At 41.0% G+C, this 24,126-nt stretch overlaps 1 protein-coding gene across 1 annotated transcript; it reads left to right on the forward strand.

Moving 5' to 3' along the window:
* Positions 1-1,264: 1,264 nt before the first annotated feature.
* rock2a (rho-associated, coiled-coil containing protein kinase 2a) lies at positions 1,265-23,666 on the forward strand. Its single transcript, XM_028394886.1, has 32 exons — positions 1,265-2,172; positions 12,078-12,159; positions 12,250-12,350; positions 12,431-12,568; positions 12,683-12,943; positions 13,346-13,490; positions 13,609-13,747; positions 13,826-13,917; positions 14,175-14,334; positions 14,443-14,497; positions 15,265-15,353; positions 15,453-15,501; positions 15,897-16,032; positions 16,487-16,578; positions 16,766-17,012; positions 17,662-17,768; positions 17,931-18,090; positions 18,225-18,385; positions 18,559-18,743; positions 18,842-18,911; positions 19,080-19,183; positions 19,281-19,467; positions 19,673-19,766; positions 19,839-19,933; positions 20,016-20,207; positions 20,308-20,476; positions 20,559-20,629; positions 20,708-20,796; positions 20,906-20,984; positions 21,078-21,345; positions 21,438-21,651; positions 22,559-23,666. The coding sequence occupies exons 1-32, from the start codon at positions 2,074-2,076 to the stop codon at positions 22,560-22,562; spliced, it is 4,134 nt and encodes a 1,377-aa protein (XP_028250687.1). The 5' UTR covers positions 1,265-2,073; the 3' UTR covers positions 22,563-23,666.
* The last annotated feature ends 460 nt before the right edge of the window (positions 23,667-24,126 follow it).

Below are 24,126 nucleotides of genomic sequence, written 5' to 3' on the forward strand. Positions count from 1 at the left end.
AGAATGCCACACGATGTTAGTCAAATACACTTATGTTTACAGTCATGCTGTTTTTTTTAAATAATTAAAGCAAAAGCAATAAGGCGTTAAACCACAGTTTAGAATAGTGAATCATTCATAACAAACCAGGCTTCGGTCATTTGGTCATTTAAATATTCATGGACATGACAGGGTCAATTAAAAAAAAAACTGCACCACAGTGATGCTGCTGGTTAAGTACTTATTTCTTGACAAGGACTAATCAAAGATAAAGTGTTGCTTCTTAAATAATGTAAATAATTCACTATTTTACAGAAGTCTGTTTGTTTTGTGTTTTATTGAAGACATTTCTGCAGCTCTGTGGGGCAGACATGGATTTAATGGTCTCTAGCGCCATCTCATGGATTCTGAGAGGAGGCAAAGCTGGTTTAAGTGCAGATGACATGTATCATGATTTGAGACTCAAAATCATTTATTAATTTTAGGACTGTCAGTGTCAGTCAGCACTGAGCTGATTTATTCACTGATATTTTACCCTATTTTCACAGGTGGATGGAACTAAATTAAATTAAGATATAGAATATTGTGATATTTAGTGCTAATACTGAGCCTGCGACTGCTTTTTCCAGACATCACCTGTCAAACACACAATATATCTGCTGCTGTGGCCCATTTATTCCTTGGAACACTTCTGTTCTGTAGGCGGTGCTTGTGTTTTCATCTGTTCCATGAACAAGCCAAGCCATAATAAGCCCTTATAAAGAAATGTATAAATGCATCATTTCCTGTTAGAGGATTTTTTCTCTCCCAGGAAATAGCACACACACACACACACACACACATCAGCATGGTATTTAATAACACACATATAAATGGCTACAGGTTAAATGTCACCCTGAGAAGGAGAGACAGGAAAGTTGTACAATTATGTTTGATTGAGTACATTTTGATAAAATAACACAAACTTTTACACACTTTGAGATAAAAATTCAAAGTTATAAAATCTAAATGTGAAAATTAATTCTTCAGAAATGAGAAAAACGTGCTAAATTTTGATTAACCTGTTGAGCTTGTGTCCAAAATGTTCAAAAAATGCGATTAAAATGGACAAAAATAAAAGTTAGTAACATGAATTTGGAGAATTCTGTGTGTAAATTGTATTTATATTTATATTTTTCAAATACCTGGAAGAAGTGTGAGTAAGAACAGGGTCAAACGACAAAGGTGGAGGTGTTGAAGGACAGGACAGATGCATTATGGGTAATCGAGTCCTCTGCGTGTTGATGTCAGGGGGAGGAGAGAAACTCCAGCAGCCTCGGTTGGAGTGTAGATGTGAGTGCAGGGTAAAGAATTCCGCCGCTGGAGGACTTTTCTCTGCGAATAAAACTTGTTGTTTTTCTTGTGAGCACAGCGCTGAGCGAAGACAAGACGAGGAGGACAAATGCGAAAATGCGAGAAGAAATCCAGGAAGAGAGTTCGTGCCTATTAAAAATTCAGCGCGGGAGAACAGACATTATTTTCGCCCTTTCGGATGACTTGTGGCAACACCGAGGATAAAGTACACTTCTAAACGTTGTTGAATGGGGTGAAACGAAGCGGAATTTTCTCCTACAAAAAAAGAAGCGAGTCCAAAGCATTTCCAGGCGGCCAAAAAAAAACCCCAGAGGGAAAGGGGAGGAGAGGGGGCCAAAGAAAACGCCCTGCTGCTGCTGCCTGTTGCTGCCTGTGTCTCCAAATTCAAACTTTTATCGCCGAGGTGGGGAAAAAATGCATCTTTCATTTACCGCGAGGTGAAAATTCAAGTGTAATGTCGCCAGAGATGAACTGATAGAGAGCTGAAAGGCCGCAAGTTTTTGGGAAGCGGGGAGTCTGTTGTTTTTTTCCCTTCTTTTTTTTTAGTGGAAGAAATTCTCTCCTCATTGTGCACACTATTCCTGTTGGAAGCGATTTGGGTGGGCTGGGAGCCCAAGGCTGCTCCGTCAGGCCTACGGCCATTAGCCAGGAACAAAGAGGGTTCACATGTAAACTCCAAACACTTTGGGAAAACCTGTTGATATTTTCGGCGCAACTTTTAACCGAGGAGGAGGTGCAGCCATGTCGCAGGGCGCCGAGAGGCGGATGGAAACCCGGCTGAAGAAGCTGGAGGACATGATCAGGGACCCCAGGTCTGCCATAAACCTGGAAAGTTTGCTGGTGAGTCAAGTGGGATACACCTCATGGATTATTAATGATGCCATGTTATACCGCTAGGCACGGTGTACACACGCTTTAGTAACTGTATGCTGGTGGCATTTTGAATCCTTCTGCTGCCCAGTAGTCCTATGATTGCTAGCTGCTGCTATCTGTTAGCATTGTTGTTGTTTTTTTAAAGTTAAACAGTAAAGTTAAGTGATGCCATTTATTTATTTCTTCTTATTTTAATCCCATACCAAGCAGTTCTTGTCTGCACACAAATGAGACAACGACAACAGTAATAATAAGATCAATGTGTTGGATGCACTGTAGACAGGCCTGATTAATAGTTAAGACTCAGTGCAGACAGTGCAGTTTGGGGCTCTTTGAAGCGTGTCTACAGATTAGGATTAATTTGTGGAGAATGTCCCACTTGGTGTGTTCATGGAGACTAATATTTCCGGCTAAAACTCCCATCTGGGAGGCACTTGGGCCCACAGAACCACAGCAGTCCTACATACAGCTATGCAGCTACTGCTGTCATCCCACACTGATATATATGTATATACACGTCAAAAGGATGATATCCACATCTGTGAAACAGTTTTTATATATTGAACTGGGCCTGGGATTATACTCAGATTTAGTTCTTTGAACTTTTAGTTTTTTTTTTTTAAAATATCCTTGATATTTGAACCTTTCCACCTTTACCACCTTAAACAATATTTACCTTCGACAGTTAACATTTAGCAGGGATTAACACATCTAAAGGAACTCGAATAAGTACACACTTTAAACCACATATTTGCCATGCATTCAGTTGACACAGGCTAGTTGAAACCAATTAAATCACTGCTACCACTGAACTTTTTAAACACTTCTACTAGTTGTTGAACTGATGTTTTGTTTTCCTCACTGAAATACAAAGGTGCATTTCCTGATTTCTTTCTCTCTCTCCTCTAATGTAAAGAGTTCAGTCTTAAATGCCCTCTAACTAGCTTCTGCTTTGTTTATGTAACCACTTGTGTGTCATTACATCAACAGACCTTTATTGTTGACTACATATAGATCATGTGTGACACCCAAGCTAAAGGAAACTCCCCTCCATTTCTTCTTCTTTCTGAGAATTGAAGTTATGTTGCAGTGGACTGATAGTTAACATGTCAGTTTTTCACTGTGTATAGTGAAAAAAAGAGTCCAGGGTATAATACGCTATGGCAGATGCCTTTGGATGGTTTTAAGATGACCTAAAGTTGCATAAGGCAGTGGAAAAATCCTTCCATTACACCAGTGTATGTCAAGACATAGATGGGAAAGAAGGTCTGTTTTCCCAAAATACATTCTGGTGATGGTCATGGACATTTCTCCACAAATGTGGCGAGCCGGAGTCACTAATGTTCTGTGTTTGCTGTCATCCTGTGTCGGATTGTGCTTACTGTAATTCTGAGCCAACACTGTGATCTGGCTTTAGCTGTAAAGTTACATCTGTTCTGGTGGCGGTGTTTGAATTTCTGGCCCCCTAACTGGATCTGACAGAGGGCAAACACACTGTCAGGTCTATCTTAAAAAGCATCACCTCACCCCTTTTAATGGGCCCCATCCAGCTCGGGGCCCCTTGTACACCCCCTCCTCTGTCCCCCCCCTCCCCTTCCACACAACTTGAGGCACACAACTCCTGCTCTATTCCCTCTTTCCTTAAAACATTTAGCAGAATACTTACTTGAACACCGGTGGTGTTTACATCCTGCACACAAGCTGGAGAGAGAGAGGTGTTGAGTGTTGGAGACAAAAGTTGAGTGGGAAGCATGCGTAGGAGAGAGCAGGCTGCAGTTTTCCATTTTTAGCAGACTCTGTGAAGAAGTTTTGCTGCTAACAGTAGGATTCAAATGCAAACACTGCAGGCTCACATGTCCTATTTTGCTGGTGGAACAAAAACATGCACACTTGAAGCGCCTTGATAATTGGCACGTATTTGCTAAATGATGATGACAAATAATCACAAATTCCATGCGGTAGTGGCGTAGCAACAGGGAAAAAGTCAGAAGAACCTGCATTAGCATTTTAGTGATTGGTTTCAGACTTGTGGGTGGGCTAGTGTGAGGATACATAGAACTGACATAGAGGAATCTGTAGCATCTGTCCAGTAACTTTCATTACAGATAGCTGATCCTTTGTTAATGTAACTAGCTAATGTTTTCATCTGCAAGGAACTTCTTTTTCCCCATTTTTCTAACAAGAAAAAGTAACATAAATGCTGCTTAAGTGCTGCTAAACTCTGTGGGTGGTACATTCTAATTCACTACATTGCTTTTATCAGCATTAGATCAAGTGTAACCTGAAGTCTCAGCAACCTTCCCTTTGTGCAAACCACAGTGATCATTATTTGGCAGCAAACCTCTGCTGACTGAAGTGCTGGACTTGCTTGTCAGCACAGAGCACAGGGAGTGATTGTTGAAGGTAAGCAAAAGAAAGGGCATTTTCAAGATAAAATAAAATATGAACCCTTGATTTGGAGTCACTTAAGTTGCCTTTCTGGCGTTCTGAGGGAAGTGACTTCATTTAGTAAATAGTTGGCAACTATATATGGGGCTCAAAGTCCCTACGAATGACTGCACTTTCCCCTTTCACTTTAGAGCCTTATCTCTTTTTCTCTGGCTCTGCCTCACTCTCAGGCTACAGCTCAGCCCCTCCTCTCTGGCTTGTTAAACACACTGCAGGTATTTTAACTGTTGCCCCAGTCCAGTGTCTTTTGATTCTGCGGCAGACCTGGCACGTCCAGATAACTTTAAGTGCAAACAGTGGTGGATGTGAATAGCTGAGAGGTAGTGTGATGTCTTCCAGATCATCTCTTAGGGACAGTCCCTGGCTAGAATATTCATCAGTATAATGCTCTCTTTATTTAGCACTAAGTGACATTGCTTGTTTTGTTTAATGGTGTTTATAGATTATATTCTCTCCTCTCCTTTTAGCCACATCTATCTTGATATTTATCACTCTTCTCACCTCTTTTTGTTACCCCCACCACACATCACCTATACTGACCTTCTCCTTTAATGTGTAGCTCTTCAGAGAGGTTAGGGTAACCCCTGCATGTCATCTTCCTTTTTACCCTGACAGGCAACCTGATACTAAACTCTGCTTCATCTCTGGAGTGCAGTTGAGTTGGTCTCAGGCAAGCAGCAACAGCAGTCCCAGCTTCAACGTGCTAGCTGGATAGAAACACTGCCTTATAAGGCACTGGGGACGGTGGCCCCAGCCAATTTTTTTTTCTTCAAAACAAGCCAGTCTCTCTGCTCCACACCTCCTCTGGTGAGACGGTTGGGCCTCTCCGTGGTCTTTTTTTGGGTTTTGCTCCACTTCAGTAAAGAAGACCTGGTGTCTTCCTCCGGCTGTGCAAACTGTCAGCAGTCTGAAAATGTCATCCCTCACTTCATTTATGTAGCTTCTGGTCTTCTTTGGTGGCCAGAGCAGGGAAACTTGCTCAGGGTTTTCCTTATTTATTTAAGATGACCCATAGATGGTTGAATACGCTTGCTTTATGTTAATCAAATATTGCCCTTAATTAATATTAAACCAGGGAAACATATATACATAAATAAACTTAGCATTCTCAGCTGATTGATTATACAGAACAGAATACTGCTGAACGTGCCTATCTGTGGATTTCATCATCTTAATATGACATATAGGCTAGAAGCAAATCTACAAGGGGATTTGTTAGTGTGCTTACAATGGTATATGATTTTCATGTGAAAGGAAATGTATGCACCCTGAGATTTGTCTTAATCTAGTGGATCTTCTTGTCTAGACATAAAGACTGGTTGAGATTGTAACTTGATACAAACTTCAGGGATTTGCTAATAATACAGCAGTCAGCTCCTTTCTGCATAGTTTTTGAATATTACAGCTCTGATGGTTTTGACTTTTGAAGAACTTTCACTTCCCACACTGATCAAAGTGGCTGGGTCATGAACTCAGTTATGCAAAGTGGATGGTGAGCAAGACAACCCGCTGAATTTGTTTGTTGTCATATGCACAATCTTAACTCTGTGAATGTTAAAGAGTTGGGTACCTGAGTCTTGGTGTATTTTTAGTTTCCAGTGAGGGTGTGAGTGAGAAGAGAGGAGAACAGGACGCTCCCACGCATAACACACAACCCATCCATCTGGCCTCAGCGTTATCATTCCATCACAACCTGCTGGTGCAACACAACCTCCTACACGCACTCCCTTTCACACATAAACACACAGTACGCATAGGCTTGGGTACTCATGGACACGCATTTGCGTTCATTTTCACAAGCAAAACATTAGTCAGTTGATCTTAGCAACACACAAGCTGCATTGTTTGCAGCCAGCAGCAACAACAGAACAACATACAACACATTACAACACAGCTGTGGAGTTCATACAGCTTTCTTTTCCTGGAACAAACCAAAACAGGAATATTTGGATGCATGTAGTTCAGACCGGCAGTATTCAATGCCGAAGCTGGCAGTTACAATTCAAATAGTTTATGCCAGTACTGAAAATGTTTATATACTCATTTATCCATGTTCATGCAAGAGGATTGAAACTAAAACGATGTGAGGAAATGTAGTCTAATGACATCATTTTAGTGTTTAGTTGTTTCTTTATTGCAAGTTGGCCCCTTATATGGGTTCATTTACACGAAAACGTAGCTTCTTTACCACATGTAATAAAATACTATTAAATTTTATGTATATCAAGAAAAAAAATGTTTTTCCAGCATTAATACATTTTGGCATCATGGGATTGGAAGTTTCAATTAATAATTTAATCAAGAAGTTATTGACAGGTATTAAGTGTTACATTATCTGAGGGATGAGGCAATATCCACATGGTTCAATCAAGAGTGGAGTTTGTCTTGTCTTGAATGATTTGAGGAACGTTTTTGAGGCCTCTATTTTGCAAGAAAACAGAATTTATCAGTAGCTTTTTTTCTTTCTGAACATTTTCACTCAGAAAACAGAAAAACCCTTTAATGAAAATAATTGTTTACATCACTTTAATAGCTGATACTAGCAGACATCATATCCAGTAGGCTGTGTGTGTTTTATATAATAGTGTCCAACTGATTAGGGGAACATCTGTGTGGGTATTTAGTAAATGTACAGTTTAAGGTTAACGTGCAGGAGGACCTTATGTAGATGCAGCACTCCCTTTCCTATCTTTCCTGGCACATTCTTTAGTATACTTAATAATAAAGCGTGGGTGCCAAAAATGCGCAGGGCACCGGAGCATGGGACAGAAATCTGTCAAAAGCAAGAGTAAGACATACTCTTGTTATTCCCCGAGGAGACATTAGCTGTGCTATTTATGAGCTCAGGAATCTTGCCGTTGTGTCTTTCTTGGAGAGTTTACGGGCCCTGCCTGGCACGGTCCCCCTGCTCTGCCCTGCCCACCGTTTATCCCCACAACTATTTTTAAAACGGCTGGAATTCAATCAAAACATTAACTTTCTGCTCAATCCTTTTAAAGCCCAAAGCAGTGCTGCTTATTTTCTGTTCCACATGCCTGGTGATGAGATGGGTATGAGGAGAATAAGGGGTTTTTATCTTGGGGAGGTGGGGTGGACTACAAGTGGAGTATAGAGAGGTATTGATGTGAATAGTTATTCCTTTTTGTGTTTAGCTCATTTCAGGTTAACATCCTTGCATTCCTCACTGGTTGATCCACGTGGCTTTTTATAGGGTGATAAAGAGTGGAAGCAGGCAGGGGGAGAACGACTTCTCCATAATGTCAACAGCAGGTTGGGTAAATAAAATGGGAAAGAATAGAATGTGCAAAAATAGAGTTCTTATAAAAATCCTGCCTGCTGCTTCTTCCACTGGTTTCCACTCTTTGTGTTTTGCAGGAGTTGCTAAGCAACCAGCCATAACCCACTGCTTGGATTACAGTATAGCAAAGATAAAATGCAATCTAACCACTCATACTGATAAGCCTAACAGATACGCAGATACTCCTATCCACTCAGGAAGACATTAGTGTAAAGTTGTTAATGTGGCTGTACAGGAAGGTGTCCCATATATATCACAGTGTGCTAAAGAAACTGACAGAATGGTTTGCAATTATTAAGATCGATCGTTTCAAAAACATGACTCTCCCTTAGATGTAAATGAAGCTAACGTTACTGTGGACAAGGAAGGCAGGATGTGTGTTTGTCTGGAATGCTTCCAGAACCGAGATAACAGTGTGTCAGTGCAAGTTTCAATTGTTCATCCAGCTTTTACACTTCCCCAGACACTTGTTGCTTATTTAATATTCATAAATAGCCACTTCAGCTGAGTAGCTGAGAAATGTCCTCCAGAGTCCTGTTGGCATTTTTTACAGCAATGCTAATGGAAGCAAATTAGAGGAGCTGCATGCAGTCATTTCTCCTGTGTAGCTCCAATGCACTAAACGGCTTATTATTGATGACTTTTGGGGTTTCTGTGAATTCTAAAGTCTTAAAATGTGGTTTAGAAAAGCATTTTAAAGGTGGATGCTGCCTGTTTACAAAACTGTAATGTATCCTCTTCTATGGCTGAGTCATCTCAGGCTAAAGGTTTTTCATTTCTTACACCCCCAGATGCCACCTCATCTGCCAGCGCAGTTTAATTTGCAAGCAAACACAAATAAAGAAACAAAACAAAAAAACAACTGTCTCCACTGACATGATAACACTTAAACGCAGCAAAAGATGTACAGAGCCACTGGCACCTCTCGTCATCACCAGGGCAACGGTCATTTATTTATTTATCCTTCCCCCACACATGATTCATCTTATTTAGAGGAGAGATGTAGAAACAAGAGAGAATGGAATAATATGGCACCATGAGGTCCAGTTTGTAGATAGGGAATGTTTGTTACATGCCTGTAGCGAGTCCAACCATTACAACAGTGTTTACTTTGCATTTCTCGTGGCAACTGTGAACGAACTTTTTCATGTCCAAAGTTGGAAATCTGTGGAACTGAATCCCGTCTACATTGGATTCTTTATTCGCCAGCTTTCTTTGCCCGACATGCTGCTTTGTTATGGTTAAGACTCTGGTATTGATGGTTTGTTGTGGAGCACATGATCTGTCTCCTGACCCTGTTGGTGAATTAATTTTTCCATTTGTTGTGTTAGAGAGATAAGCGATCAGAAAACTGGCAGAGATAAGTGTGTTTTACCGCAGGCTGTGGGCAGCAGCCGTTGTAAGAAGAGTTAAACATGTTGTGCTTTTGTGGTTTGCTAATTTGCTTCTGAGAAATGTGTTCATTCATGCAGATGGTTATGATGGTTTCTAAAATGATCACCTTTGGATTTTCACAGATACATAAGGTTAGGGCTGTTTTAATTTAATGACACAATCAATTAATTACTTATCATAAAAGAATAAAGCTGAAGAGAAATAACATCATTAGCATTTAAACATTTACCAACACTGAAAACTAAATGCATGTTTATATTACAACTGTTGCATGAAGTTGGAAAATGATCTACTGTATGTGCTTTGTAGGCTAGACGGTAACATGTCAGTAACATCGCTGCTGTATACATAGTGACTGGTTGTTGTTTTGCCCTTTAGACGCACAGTATAATGGATGGCAGCAAAATTGGAAAGACCAACAGATAGAACGTTGACTACACTAAGCTAACGGTAGTGATGACAGACCCCCTCCAGAGCTGTAAACCTAGGGGAAACGCTGCAAATCATAAGTTCAGTCATCTTTCATGTGCAGTCCTGTATTTGTAAAATATTTAAATGATTGTTATCTTTACAGTTTTCATAGTTGAAATTCTGTTGCATATGTGCATACAAGGTTACGGCCATGATGCATTTAAAATGTGTGTGTGTTTTTTAGTAGCAGCAGAGAACGCTGCCTCAGAGGAAATGACTTGCACGCAGGGACTGACTTCATGACACAGTGAAATTATCTGCCAGCCCTGGGGTGGGGTGGATCATTTCCTGTATTGCCATGCTCGTCGAGGAGATCCTTGTGTGTGTGCTTGTTGGGTGTATGCACACAGACACCCGGCAACTCCTCTCCACCCCCCAGCGTGTGTATTTTTTTGCCTTAAATAGTAGTTTTGTGTGAGGTCAGTCCTTTAATGGGGAAGTGAAGTTGAGACGATTAAACAAGACTGCCGACTTCAGCCGAGTGGAGGCCGATGGAGGCAGCAGGAGGACGGCCTGATAAGACTCACAGAGACCAAGAGAAAAGAGCAGTGAAAGACACAAAAGAAAGGTGGAGGAGAAACAAGTACATAGGAAGTGAGGGTGACATAAAAGAGTTAGTGTTACACCACCCAGCACTCGATGATGGAAGAACAAGAACAGAGCAGAAAGTGAGAAGTAGTCAACATGTTGTAAAGAAGACAATCACAGCACTGGGTCATATTTGGGTTCTTGTGCTCTCTGTTGTAATATTTGGCTCAGCTCAGCTCCTCATTGACCGTTCAGGAATGCAAAAGTTGATAGATGACTTCCTCGTTGTTACACACTGTAACGATTATGTTTTAGCATCAGTCAGTCTTTTGCTTATTTAATGGCTTCCCTGGATTGCCCTGGGTCAAACTGCATCCATTAAAAAAATGTCAGAATGCCACTAATAGTCAGCTTGTGTTCAGCTGAATTAACATGCTGCGCTACATTTCCCAACCTCTGTTTCTGTTTGAGTTGTATAACACCACTAATAAAAGTCATGTTGAGTCACTTTTTTATGGCATTCTGAGACAGAAAATGTTGTTAAAGGTTATCATACATACTGATCATCCAGTGACGACAGTAATTGTCAAATGTCAAGTATTTAAAAAAATAATTCTATGAATGTTTCACTCACTCCTTTGTTCTGTTTTGTCTAGTATGGCTAATACAGAGATTGGGTAAGTGTGTGTGTATGTGTGTGAGCGAGAGCAATAGAGTGGGTGTGTACATGTAACGTGTCAGTGGGGCAATTTCGAAAACATTCTTGGTGCTGGTGCTTTTGAATTTCCTCTTTTTGCTTCTGCCCCTTTTTGGATGTTATGTAAACTATTATGGCCATCAAAGTCAGCAAAGTGGTAAATACAGTTCTCAACTTGTGACTGTGCACTGTGTGGAGGTGACTTCATCACTTTTAGACTGTTTACAAAAGGTCAGAAAAACAGTGTGTTCATCCTTTGTCAGCAGATGAATATCATGGACAGACTCAAGTAGGCAGCTGATGATGGAAAAATTAGTCACCGTGTGTTCTTCTCCGTCGAGGAACAAAGCCTTTATTTAAAACTTTTTTTGCTTGTAGTTGCCGTTTGTGTATCTAGTCACTCAAGTTGATGACTGTTGAATGAAATACTCAGGGGAGGCTGGTAGTTTTCATTCAGACTTGCTGGGGTGCAGTGATGTGGAACTGTTTTTGTTCCGTGCAATGGTGAGAAAATAGACAGAAAACAAACTCTCCTTTCAAATGCATTCAGTGGACAGTAAAGTTGCCTAAGGTTTCCTTTCCTTTATTGTTTGCCAAAAATACCATGCGTCAATTAGGCGATTTGAAATTTTCAGTTAACATAGTTGTTGGCATGGCGAAAGCTATCAAATGCATCATTTTTAGCAGGTTTATTTATTTATAATATCACATTAATACAAATTGTAGAAATGAAAACTGTATTTTTTTTAAAGAGTCAAATTGTAAATATAACAAATATCTCTCTGAGTGCAACCGAACTTGCAGCATAGGCACTATGACGGTGCCTTTTACTGTCCTACATGGTCTTCTTTTTAAAAGTCATAGCTTAGTTTATTTTGTATGTATAAGTATTTATGTTACTTAGTAAAGCCTATTATGGAAATTATTGCTAATAGTTATAATTTTGCAGACATGTAACTGTAAGAGGATATTTTTTTCTGTGGTGTTCTGTTCATCACGTGATAAATGTATTGTTCTCTCTCTCTCTGTCTATAGGACTCAATAAATGCTCTGGTGTTGGACTTGGACTATCCTGCACTACGGAAGAACAAAAACATAGAAACCTTCTTAAACAGATGTAAGTCAGAAGTTGAACTTTTCCACACTATTAAATGCACACTTAACTCTTTCTCAGTTTTTATTTGCTGAGGTTACACTTCTATTTCAGATGAAAAAGTCATAGGGCAAGCTCGGAACCTACAGATGAAGTCTGAAGACTTTGACAGAGTTAAAGTGATAGGTCGAGGGGCATTCGGTGAGGTCCAGCTGGTGAGTTTAAAACCTGCGGTTTACCCCTGTTCACAGCCTTTTTCAAGCTGCTTTGAATAACATGTTGCTACACCTTTCAGGTCCGGCATAAAGCTTCACAGAAGGTCTACGCAATGAAGCTGCTGAGTAAGTTTGAGATGATCAAGCGCTCTGACTCTGCATTCTTCTGGGAAGAGAGGGACATCATGGCATTTGCCAACAGTCCCTGGGTTGTGCAGGCAAGTGTTTGAGAAGCTGAAAATCTTTCCTGTGGTTTGTTTACTTCTAGATGTTAATTAAGAAATGTTGTTTCCCTGGAATCTTCAGCAATGAGCTTGTGTTTGTGTGTTTAGTTGTGCTGTGCCTTCCAAGATGAGCACTACCTCTACATGGTGATGGAGTACATGCCAGGTGGTGATCTGGTTAACCTCACCAGCACTTATGATGTGCCAGAGAAATGGGCCAAGTTCTACACAGCTGAAGTGGTGATGGCCCTGGACGCCATTCACTCCATGGGTTTTATCCACCGTGACGTCAAGCCAGACAACATGCTGCTGGACAGGCACGGACACCTAAAGCTGGCCGACTTCGGCACATGCATGAAGATGGACTCTGTGAGTATAAGCCTCAGTGCAGAAGCATGTCGTGCTCATGTTACCTGCCAGCAGATATTTTTTCACCTCACAGTCAGAGTAGGCTGGTTACAAATGCAAGAAAATCCAAACAAGCTGTGCATCTGTTTATTTGAGGAACCTCCAACTATGTTTTGATGCCAACAGAATGGCTATTTGAAACATGGAAATGAGGTGCACAGCATGAACACATTTCTTTCCTATTACAAGCACAAAGCAGCTCATATACACAGTTCTAAAACAGAACCTGTTGGCCTCAATTTCCTGTACACATTTCTAATTGAATTTAGGAGCAAAGCTGTTGTGATGCATAAATTCACCTAGCTAACTGGAGACAAACACTTTGTGTCTCATAAGTTTGGATTTGATGTTTTTGTGTGGCAGACTGGCATGGTGCACTGTGATACAGCAGTTGGGACTCCAGACTACATCTCTCCGGAGGTGCTGAAATCCCAGGGAGGAGATGGTTTTTATGGGAGAGAATGCGACTGGTGGTCCGTAGGAGTCTTCATTTACGAGATGCTTGTCGGTCAGTGAATGTGGCATTAAAGACAGTCGGAAGATTGCCGTTTCAACTTTGTAGTTTATTTGCCTTATATCGGCAGCTTTTAAGTCATAGCCATCTGTTTCACTGTTGCTAACTGTAGGTGACACACCGTTCTATGCCGACTCTCTGGTGGGAACCTACAGTAAGATCATGGACCATAAGAACTCTCTAAACTTCCCTGATGATGTGGAGATCTCCAAAGATGCAAAAAATATCATCTGTGCCTTTCTGACTGACAGGTAAGGAGAGTCGGTTATGAGCGTGGACAGTTTGTGAGTCTTGATGGAAATTAACTCATTCACTGTCTTTGTTTTGAGGGAGGTGCGATTGGGCAGAAATGGCGTGGAGGAAATCAAGCGACACCCTTTCTTCAAAAATGACCAGTGGACCTTTGACACCATGAGAGACAGTTAGTGTCATAAGCTTTAGCATGAACCTACAGTATGTGTACTACACCATATGCATAGGTTATACAGTTTTTTCTTGCAGCACTTTGCTCCTGATATTAAGTGTTTGGGTTGAAGGTGGAACTTATTCTAAACACACATTAAAATTATTTATTAAACTGAAACAAGTTTTGTTTACTCAGAACTTCCTTTTTCCAGCAGTTCACACTTGCCTGTTTCCTTCCTTCCTTTCTTTCTTCTTTTTTCCCTTTCTCCTCAGCGGTTGCCCCGGTGGTGCCAGAACTGAGCAGTGACATAGACACCAGTAACTTTGACGAGATAGAGGATGACAAAGGAGATGTAGAAACCTTTCCCACACCTAAGGCCTTTGTTGGAAATCAGTTACCATTTGTTGGCTTCACCTACTTCAAAGAAGACCAGTAAATGATCTTATTTTTATTCTTAGTTTTATTCATCACGATTCTTGTAGTTACGTTAAATACAGATTGTTGATTTGACCTTATGTTGACTTATTTTTCCTTCTTCAGGTTACTCAATGCTTCCAACAATTCCTCTGTGACTCATGAGAATTCGAAGGGAGAGGTAAGTACCTCCACACAGAAACTGCCAGGTGCACCTTGAACAACTACAATAATACAGATTGGTCAGATATCAGTTTACATGACTGCACAGAACAGGCCTGTTGACATTGTGAACACTCCAGCTTCATACTTCAACACATAAAGGATTATGATTGAAACAACTTAGAAGAGGATTTGTTTCCCTTATCCTGTGATTTATTTGTACTTTGTTAGAATGTCTGTGTTCTTAGCTGCACTGAAAGACTTAAGCAGCTTTCGGTGTAAGTGGCTGAGCTGACTGCTAATCTGGGGAACTCTTATTTGACTTCAGTTGTAAAAGACTACTGCCAATTATAATTGGCACCTAGTTAGCTGGCAAGATCGGTGCTTGTCTTGCTAGGTCTCATTAATAAAGAGAGATTTATCTTGTCAATCATTTCCCTGTGTTTGGAGAACATCACCGCACTGCTGTGTTGGCAGTAGAAACTGTGCACCCGTGTCATTGTTTAAACAGGACATCATAGTATCTGTGCAAACTCCAAAGTACATTCTGTGTTAACACCTGCAAACATCTGTTTCAATTATCGGTTCAGTTAAAGGATGTGTCATTTCTCCAAAAACAACTTTTCTTTCTGTTCTGCTCTACTTTTATCTTTTCTCTGCATCTCTCCCTTGTGTCTTCAGTGGGAGCGACTTGGATGCAAAGAAAAGATGAGAAGCTCCCTTTGATTAGTCCTGTCTGTGGCCTGGGAGACATTTGTGATTGCTTGATGTTTTTTTTTTCCACAGTCAGCAGCACTACAGAAGAAACTCCACCACCTAGAGGTGCAGCTCAATAATGACAAGCAGGTCAAGGATGATTTAGAGCTCAAGTGCAGGTACAGGACATACAAAAACATAACATGTCAATGGTTATTTGCTGCCACCAACTTCCTTGAGCACAGTGGTTAAACCTCTATTTATTTTATTTTATTTAGAGCTGCCACCAGCCGTCTAGATAAAATCTCCAAAGAACTAGAAGAAGAGGTAACTACATCGCCTGTTGCTGTTTAAGATTACTTCAGATAATTTAATCTCTGAGAGCCATTGGCCTTTTCCCTTTGGACTCACATTAATTCTATGATCCTCACGAATTTAATCGACTTTCCTAAATTTGGTATTTGAGTCAGAATAATGACTCCTTTTCTCCACACTTGAATATGTTCCGGTTGAATACCATTTTGTCATATCCAGTGGGCTTCAGCTCCTGCAATTGGCACATTCTAACAGCCAAATTAAAACATCTATTTGGACTGGATTTGTGTTAAGCCCTGGCTTCCCATAAAGCCCCCTCCTTTCTCATAAAGCCAGTTATGGAATCAGGACCCGTGAACCCAACCTTATAGGAAATGTTGAATAAAGTATTATGTGATTGATTTCAGGTGAGCAGCAGAAAGAATTTGGAGTCAACTCTGAGGCAGCTGGAGAGAGAAAAGGCCCTGCTGCAGCACAAGAGCCTGGAGAGTCATCGCAAAGCCGAGAACGAGGCCGACAGGAAGCGCTGCCTGGAGAATGAAGGTGAATTTAAACACAGCGCATATGTCTTATGATTATAAATATACAAATATATATATTTGTGCCTACCTGAGTAATAAAAAGCAGCTACTTTTACACTAAAACTATGAAGGCAACATGTCCATTGATACATTTTCTTTTAGGCACCATTGATTTTTATTTATTTATTTTTTCCTTAGTACAGGTTGGGGATGCTGCTGATACAAACAATTTAGTGCAAACTTAAACATCTTATATAATGTGGATAACACTGCCATTGCCTGGTCAGAGGACCCAACGGTATAATAGTATAATAGTGCTACTCTTTACTTGCTATATAAATAGTGTCTTATTTTAACTATAAAAGATTCAGGGTTTAGATTAAAAAAATAATTATTTCTTACTTACTTACTGCCATTAAAAACTTTTTTGAGTTCAAGACTTGAACACGATAGTTTCTGTGTTCTGCATTGTGTAGTTAACAGCCTTCGAGACCAGCTGGATGACATGAAGAGAAGAAACCAAAACTCACACATTTCAAATGAAAAGAACATTCACCTACAGAAGCAGGTCAGTTACACTGTGTATTATTAGTTTTTGAACAGAATAAATTATTTGAGATTAGTAAAAAAACATCTGTACTAAAAACCAGATTCCAATGCATGAAGGCTTAAAAGAAGACTGAAAACATTTGCATTTCACTGTGATTTAGTCAAGTCAGTGTGTTTGATTATGATGGTAATTATTGCCTTATCAGCTGGAAGAAGCAAATACGTTGTTGCGGGCGGAGTCTGAGGCGGCGACGAGGCTCCGTAAAACTCAAACAGAGAGCAGCAAGCAGCTGCAACAGCTGGAGGCCAACGTGCGCGAGCTGCAGGATAAATGCTGCCTGCTGGAGCGCAGCAAGCTCAGTCTGGAGAAGGAATGTATCAGTCTGCAGGCTGCACTGGAGACAGAGAAGAGGGAGCAGAGCCAGGGGTCAGAAACCATCAGTGACTTGATGGGTAAGCGACATACTGAATGTAATGTGGGAAAGCATTTTTACACATCTGATTAATGTCTGTATGTGTGTGAAAGCTTTTCTATGATGTAACACAACACTGACAAAAGTTTAGCATCTCTGCTGCTTCACATCCTTTTATTTTCGCCTGACTTCAGCTTATTTAGTTTACTTAGGGCAAGAGTAATGTGCCACCCAAATACTGAGGAAGTCAAGAGGCTTTCCGGGCCACAGTAAGATGTTTGCACTGGAGCAATATATTTTTTTGCTGGAATCCATTCAGCAAACAGAACACACAACCTGTGATTATGTGAGAGAAAGAACGGAAAAGCTTACTTTGAGCGTATTTGTAGGTAAAGGCAGTAAAGTAACCTGTAGGTGTATTTTACACATTAAAAGTCTGAAGTCTTATATAAACTAGAACAAATACATCTTATGTTTATAGGCTCAAACCCCCTTTGTTTGCTCCAGTCCCACATAGACTGGCCATACTGCACCAAACCTATGACTATATGAATGTTTACATCAGCACTAATTACAGCACAGTCCGATTAAAGTGGTATTTATGTTGTCATATAACCCTAACCCATTTGTTTTAGTATTACATGTTTTTGAATATTTTCCTATTTGAGGGCATTGATTTTGTCTTTCAGGACGTATTTCCGGGCTGGAGGATGAAACACGTCAGCAGAGACAGGCTCTGTCCAAAGCTGAGACAGAGAAGCGACAGCTTCAGGAGAAACTCACAGATCTGGAAAAGGTAAACCGGACAACGTGACAGAATACGAAGCATGAATTGTAAACTATACTTTTGTATAATTTTTAGGTACATATGTAATCTGTTGCGCTAATCTGGTAAAACCAGACCACTCCACTCTGAGTTAGGTGAAAACGCCTCTGGCCTTGCGTTGTCTCTGTACAGGAGAAGAGCAACAAGGAGATTGATTTGACCTACAAGCTGAAGGTGCTGCAGCAGGAACTGGAGCAGGAGGGGGCCTCTCATAAGGCCACCAGGGCGCTGCTGGCTGACAAGAGCAAGATCAAAGTAACCATCGAGGGGGCAAAGTCAGAGTCCATGAAGGGTAAGGGCACCCATCCAGGCCACTGGTTGTCTCACAGTTTGAATAGGGAAAAGCCATTTATTCAGGGGTTCAACTTTTGTTATTGCACTATGTTAAGTATGACATATTAACATAATTGAAATCCTTGTATGCAGAGATGGAGCAGAAGCTGGCTGAGGAGCGAGCAGCCAAACTGCGGCTGGAAAACAGAATACTTGAGCTGGAGAAACACAGCAGCATGATGGACTGTGACTATAAACAGGCCTTACAGAAGCTAGACGAGCTGCGCAGACACAAGGACCGCCTCACTGAGGAGGTGAGTGTTTAATTTTAAATGCCACCTACAGAAACAAATCATGCATCTTATGTAATGTACTTTCAGTAGAGAAATAGGCAATTCATTCCTTGTTTACAAAACTGTAATACAAACAAGTAAAAAAAACATTTCTGAAATGTTGAACATATCTTCTGTTTGATCCATTCTTTTAGGTGAAAAACCTGACGCTAAAGATCGAACAGGAGACCCAGAAGCGTAATCTCGTTCAGAATGACTTGAAAGCCCAGAACCAGCAGCTCAGTAGCTTGAGAACCTCAGAGAAACAGCTCAAACAGGAAGCCAATCACCTGCTGGACATTAAATGTAGCTTGGAAAAACAGAACCAAGAACTACGCAAGTCAGTTTACACAATATATTTTACCAGCCATTATCATGACTTTCTCTTTTAACAGATGATGAGTGAGTGACTGATTTCTTCTTGTTGCTGTTTTGTAGAGAAAGACAGGACACAGACGGACAAATGAAGGAACTACAAGACCAGTTAGAGGCTGAACAGTATTTCTCAGTAAGTCTAGTTTGTCTTTTGTAACATTTTGTTCTGATTTAAACGTGTTTCCCTTCTTACTTGCCTGGGTTAGGGTTAGCATTGAAACTGCTGGACTCATGTGTAAAGGCATCAGTTGCTAATGCATTTGCTGGTAGCTGTATTTGACTAGTGTTACCTATTTTTCAGACTCTCTATAAGACCCAGGTTCGTGAACTAAAGGAGGAATGTGAGGAGAGGAACAAACTCTACAAGGAAGTTCAGCAGTCTCTGCGGGAACTACAGGAGGAGAGGTAGATTTGCTTTAATATAAAAGAAATAACTTATTCACTCCCAAAGTCAGATTATTTAGCATTTTGATATGTGGATGCATTTGTCCTTGTCTTTTAGGGACTCCTTGGCAGCCCAGCTAGAGATCACATTGACAAAGGCTGATTCGGAGCAGCTGGCACGCTCCATCGCTGAGGAGCAGTACTCAGACCTAGAGAAGGAGAAAATAATGAAGGAGCTGGAACTAAAAGAGATGATGGCTCGCCATCGTCAAGAGCTATCCGACAAGGATATTACCATCAGCTCTGTGAGTTGCAGCCTTACTGCTTGCCATCTAAACCGTTATTGTGTTGAGTCCAGATAGAATGGGTTTTGTACTTTTAGTTTTGAAGCCGTTTCTGATCTATTGTTATGTGAAAATGTTCACATTCAATAAGTTGCTACACAGTGTATGTATATACATATACAATTACCCCTACAGTACATATGACAGTATTTCCTCTGCCACATAGCTGGAGGAAGCCAATAGAACCCTGACAAGTGATGTTGCCAACCTGGCCAATGAGAAGGAAGAGCTGAACAACAAACTGAAGGAGGCAATAGAAGGTAATTTATATGGTTAAAGTTAAAACGTAAAGTTTTTTAGTGTGATTTCTTCATGTGTGTATTTTTCTTCAGATTCGGATAAGTCGAAGGATTGGGAGCACCAGATCAGCCTGACGAAGCAGGCATTTGAAAAGCAGCTGCAGTCAGAGAGGACACTGAAAACTCAGGTCACTTAAACATTTGATAATATTCTATGCTTAATAGAAAATTGTTGTTGTGTGATTCTGATATTCCTATATGCATCAACAGGCTGTCAATAAGTTGGCGGAGATCATGAACAGGAAGGAAGTACGTGGTGGAGGTAGTCGCCGTGGTAACGACACAGACATGCGGCGAAAGGAGAAGGAAAACAGGAAGCTGCAGCTGGAGCTGAGGTCGGAGAAGGAAAAGCTCAACAGCAGTATTATCAAATACCAGAGAGAGATCAATGAAATGCAAGCAGTAAGTTACCAGTCACCTCTGAAACAGAGAGAGCAATCACCGATATTTAGACACCGTTGTTATAAGTACAGAATATTTCTGACATTTTTGTATTGTGTAGCAATTGGCAGATGAGAGCCAGATGCGTATTGAGCTGCAGATGGCTTTGGACAGTAAAGACAGTGACATCGAGCAGCTGAGGAATCTCTTACAGTCGCTCAGTGTTCAGTCAATAGACTCTGCCAGTGTCAGCAGTGGGCCAGAGTTTGATGCTGATGATGCATACACAGGTAATATTTAACACTGGTATTATCATTGTAAAATAAGTAGTATTTTTGTGAGTATTTCTGAAAGTCTCTTGCTCCCACTCAGAAACACGGCTTGAGGGCTGGCTCTCCCTGCCTGTCAGGAACAACACCAAGAAGTTTGGATGGGAGAGAAAGGTATGAAAGTGATGAAGCTGCTTTGAATGGAGCTCCTTGTTGGTGTGTTTTCTTACCATATCCGTCCTTCTGCTGTAGTATGTTGTAGTAAGCAGCAAGAAGATTCTCTTCTACAACAGCGAGCAAGACAAAGAGCAGTCCATTCCCTACATGGTGCTTGATATAGAGTAAGTACGACACCTCAGCTGAGAGAAGATTTGCCGTTGAATTGATCAGATGAATGCACTTCATATAATCTCATGGGAAGACCTAACAACACTTATTTCCATCACATAGTAAACTCTTCCATGTGAGGCCTGTCACTCAAACAGATGTGTACCGTGCTGATGCCAAAGAGATTCCCAGGATATTCCAGGTCTGCCCCTGCACTGCTTTTTTAACCCTTTTATTATTTATCTTGGACTTTATAAATTGTCCTCTAAAAAAATTCTCAAATTCTGTTCTCCAGATTCTTTATGCCAATGAAGGCGAAAGCAAAAAGGAACCAGAATTTCCTGTGGAGCCACTGCCCATTGGAGAGAAGTCCAGCTACATCTGCCACAAGGGCCACGAGTTTATCCCCACACTCTACCACTTCCCCACCAACTGTGAGGCGTGCACCAAGCCACTGTGGAACATGTTCAAGCCACCGCCCGCTCTGGAGTGCCGGCGCTGCCACATAAAGTGCCACAAGGACCATATGGACAAGAAGGAAGAGATCATTGCTCCCTGCAAAGGTATGATGCTCTACTTCATGGTTTTTTTATATATATAATTTGTGGAGTGTTATGTAACTTCATTGACAATTTCCATTCTATTTCACCACTAGTTAACTACGACGTGTCATCAGCCAAGAACCTGCTGCTGCTGGCCATATCACAGGAGGAGCAGCAAAAGTGGGTAAGCCGGCTGGTCAAGAAGATTCCTAAGAAGCCTCCACCACCAGAGCACTTTGCACGCTCCTCGCCACGCGCCTCCATGAAAGTTCAGCCCAGCCAGTCCATGAGGAGGCCCAGTCGACAGCTCCCCACCAGCAAGAGCAGGTAGCAAAATTAAGGGTTTCCCAAACTGACACTTAAAAATCATACTATGTTAATGCTTTTTCTCTTTTGTTAATCCTGGGGGACTTGGAATAACAGCACAATATCCACAGTCCTTGACATGGCTTTATTTGTGATTACCAGTTTGTTCAGTAATTGGTACATGGCCATCAAAACTAATCTTCCCTTTCAGATTGGACGACTTCAGTCTTCAGGACTGGCACTGGGCTTTGGATGATATCGATGATGATTGTTCTTCTATACATTTCTGATGACCGCATATGGTAACACTGTGTGCAGTGTGTGCTGTGCAGTGCCTACCATTTAAAAAAATATATTTATAACTATATAAATCTGAACTCAGGAAAACCTTCTTGCCATTTCCACTGTTTGTTGTCAAGTGGTCACGGGTCGTGTTAACACCCTTTAAAAATGTCTCACATCATGACCCTGCATCCTGACTTGTGAGCCCCCCGCAGGTCAAATGGCTTCAAATTGAGGCACGAAGAATCCAGCAGTCACTGGTACAAATGAAGACTTTCGATGCTGTCCTTCCTTTGCGCTGATGTTTACCTGTAAACACCTCAATTCCTGAATGTATGTGTATGTTTGTATACATTCTGTATGAGGTGCAGGCAGAGGTGCAGGTGGTGAAATGCTATTGTGTGATGGCACTTGTGCACATGTGAGTTTGGGGATCTCTTCATGTAATAGTTGGTATCACTGGCACCGGGTGTTTGAAGTGGAAAATGGGTCATCTACACAACCATTGTAATTTAATTCATAGAATATTAGGTTGATTTTTCTCTGAAATAAGAATGGTGTCACTGTCATCTACTGTGTACATGGACCAGTCTTGCATGTCGAACATTTTCTAACATTAAGGTATTGTTTGTCTCTCTTCCTCCAGTTAACCTTGCTTGGAGTGTGGTGCGTCTTCAAAGTGGTGGCATGTGTTTCCTGCAGAATCAAGGACTACATACAAGGCTCGGTTTGCAGATTAGCACAATGAACTCTACATCACTTCTCCACAACTCTGTCCTGCTTCTGCCTGTGAGAGTTACAAAATCAGTTTTTCATTTTGTTCGACTTGTTTCCCAGCCACTTATCACCATCATCAGCTTCACCTCAGCACCTGTGATCCTTTCAGCAAGCTGGATGACCCGTATAGATATTAGGTGAAGGCTAACAGCCAGAGCAATTATGTGTCCCTGTGGCACTGGAGAAGCTCTTTCAGCTCCAACTGAACAGAGAAGAGCTCTTATATGCCTGATCAACGTTGGCAAGAAGGGGATACACTTACCTCAACAATTCTCACCAGGACACACTGTCTGATTGAAGGAACCAAAAGGAAAACTTCTCACCTTTGGGGATTCTTGTGGCCAAAAAAAAAAGATGTTTAATAATTGTGAACAATATGAAGGGTATAATGGGGAACACTACACTCAGAAGATGGCAAAGTCTGTATTTTGTTGATTGAAAACAGTTGAGCTTGTTGAACTAGTGTCTGTACTTTCCAACTTTTTTATGATGACTGTAGCTTCTTGCTTTTCACATTGATGCTTTCAGGTGTGCGTCCACAAGGGTCACAGAAACTTGAATAAGGTACTTGTGCAGAAGAACTGTGACTTCTTGAAGAGTCATTAAGGTTTGGGAAGACGAGGCACCTTCCTCATGGATTTGAGGAAAAAATTCCTTGAGTGCCTCTTATTCAGATTTCTGACTGAGACGCTCTGAATCACAGTCTGTCATTGTAATACTACCGTAGAAGTGAATGGCATTAGATGGAGTGCCAGACGCAAAACCCTCCTCACAATCCCATAATCTTACAAACCTGCACTGTCAATTTTGAGGGATAATGTTTACTGAATTGAAGGGGGTGCACCGTTAATGCTTTTCTGATCCGAGCTCAGCTCCTTTTTGTTTTTTTGAATGTACATCTAGGCTTTGCCAGAGACGACACACAGGCATTGTATTATGTGTATCCAAATATACTTGACTGACGCCCTCTTTCAGCACCAACTACTCTTGAGTGAAGTTGCATGCGTTTGCTTTGTCAGGCCCTGCACTTGAGTGCTGTCACCCACAGGCGTCCCGCCTTCTAGCAAATGTCATGTTTAGCCAGTAGTGACAATGAAAAGGAGGGGGAGTTTGACCAATAAGAAGCAGAAACATTGAAGGTATGCAACCATATCATGATCCCACAAGTTAGAAATACTGAGCAGCACTATTCCATTGATCGTTTTTTTTTTCTCAAAAGTGTTTGTCCTGATATTTTTGTATTAAAGGTAACCAAACTCTGAGTTTGGACACATTGTTGTGTGTATGTGGCTTATATAGCAGAGCAAACTATGTGAGTGTGTGTGTGTATACTGAGTGCTCTCCTTTAACCAAGAAGCATGTTTTATACATAAAATATACACAGTATATATTTTACATGCCATACAGTGCACATTATATTATTTATACAGCCTTGTC

The sequence above is a fragment of the Parambassis ranga genome, chromosome 22, assembly GCF_900634625.1.
Source record: "Parambassis ranga chromosome 22, fParRan2.1, whole genome shotgun sequence".
Classification (NCBI taxonomy): Eukaryota; Metazoa; Chordata; class Actinopteri; family Ambassidae; genus Parambassis; species Parambassis ranga.

What these genes read in the sequence shown, in the direction of transcription:
- rock2a (XM_028394886.1), top strand. Translation starts at nt 2,074, where the DNA reads ATGTCGCAGGGCGCCGAGAGGCGGATGGAAACCCGGCTGAAGAAGCTG. An exon ending in CCAAAGAACTAGAAGAAGAG is followed by an intron (nt 15,502 to 15,896) that starts GTAACTACATCG and finishes GATTGATTTCAG; the next exon opens with GTGAGCAGCAGAAAGAATTT. An exon ending in AACCATCAGTGACTTGATGG is followed by an intron (nt 17,013 to 17,661) that starts GTAAGCGACATA and finishes TTTGTCTTTCAG; the next exon opens with GACGTATTTCCGGGCTGGAG.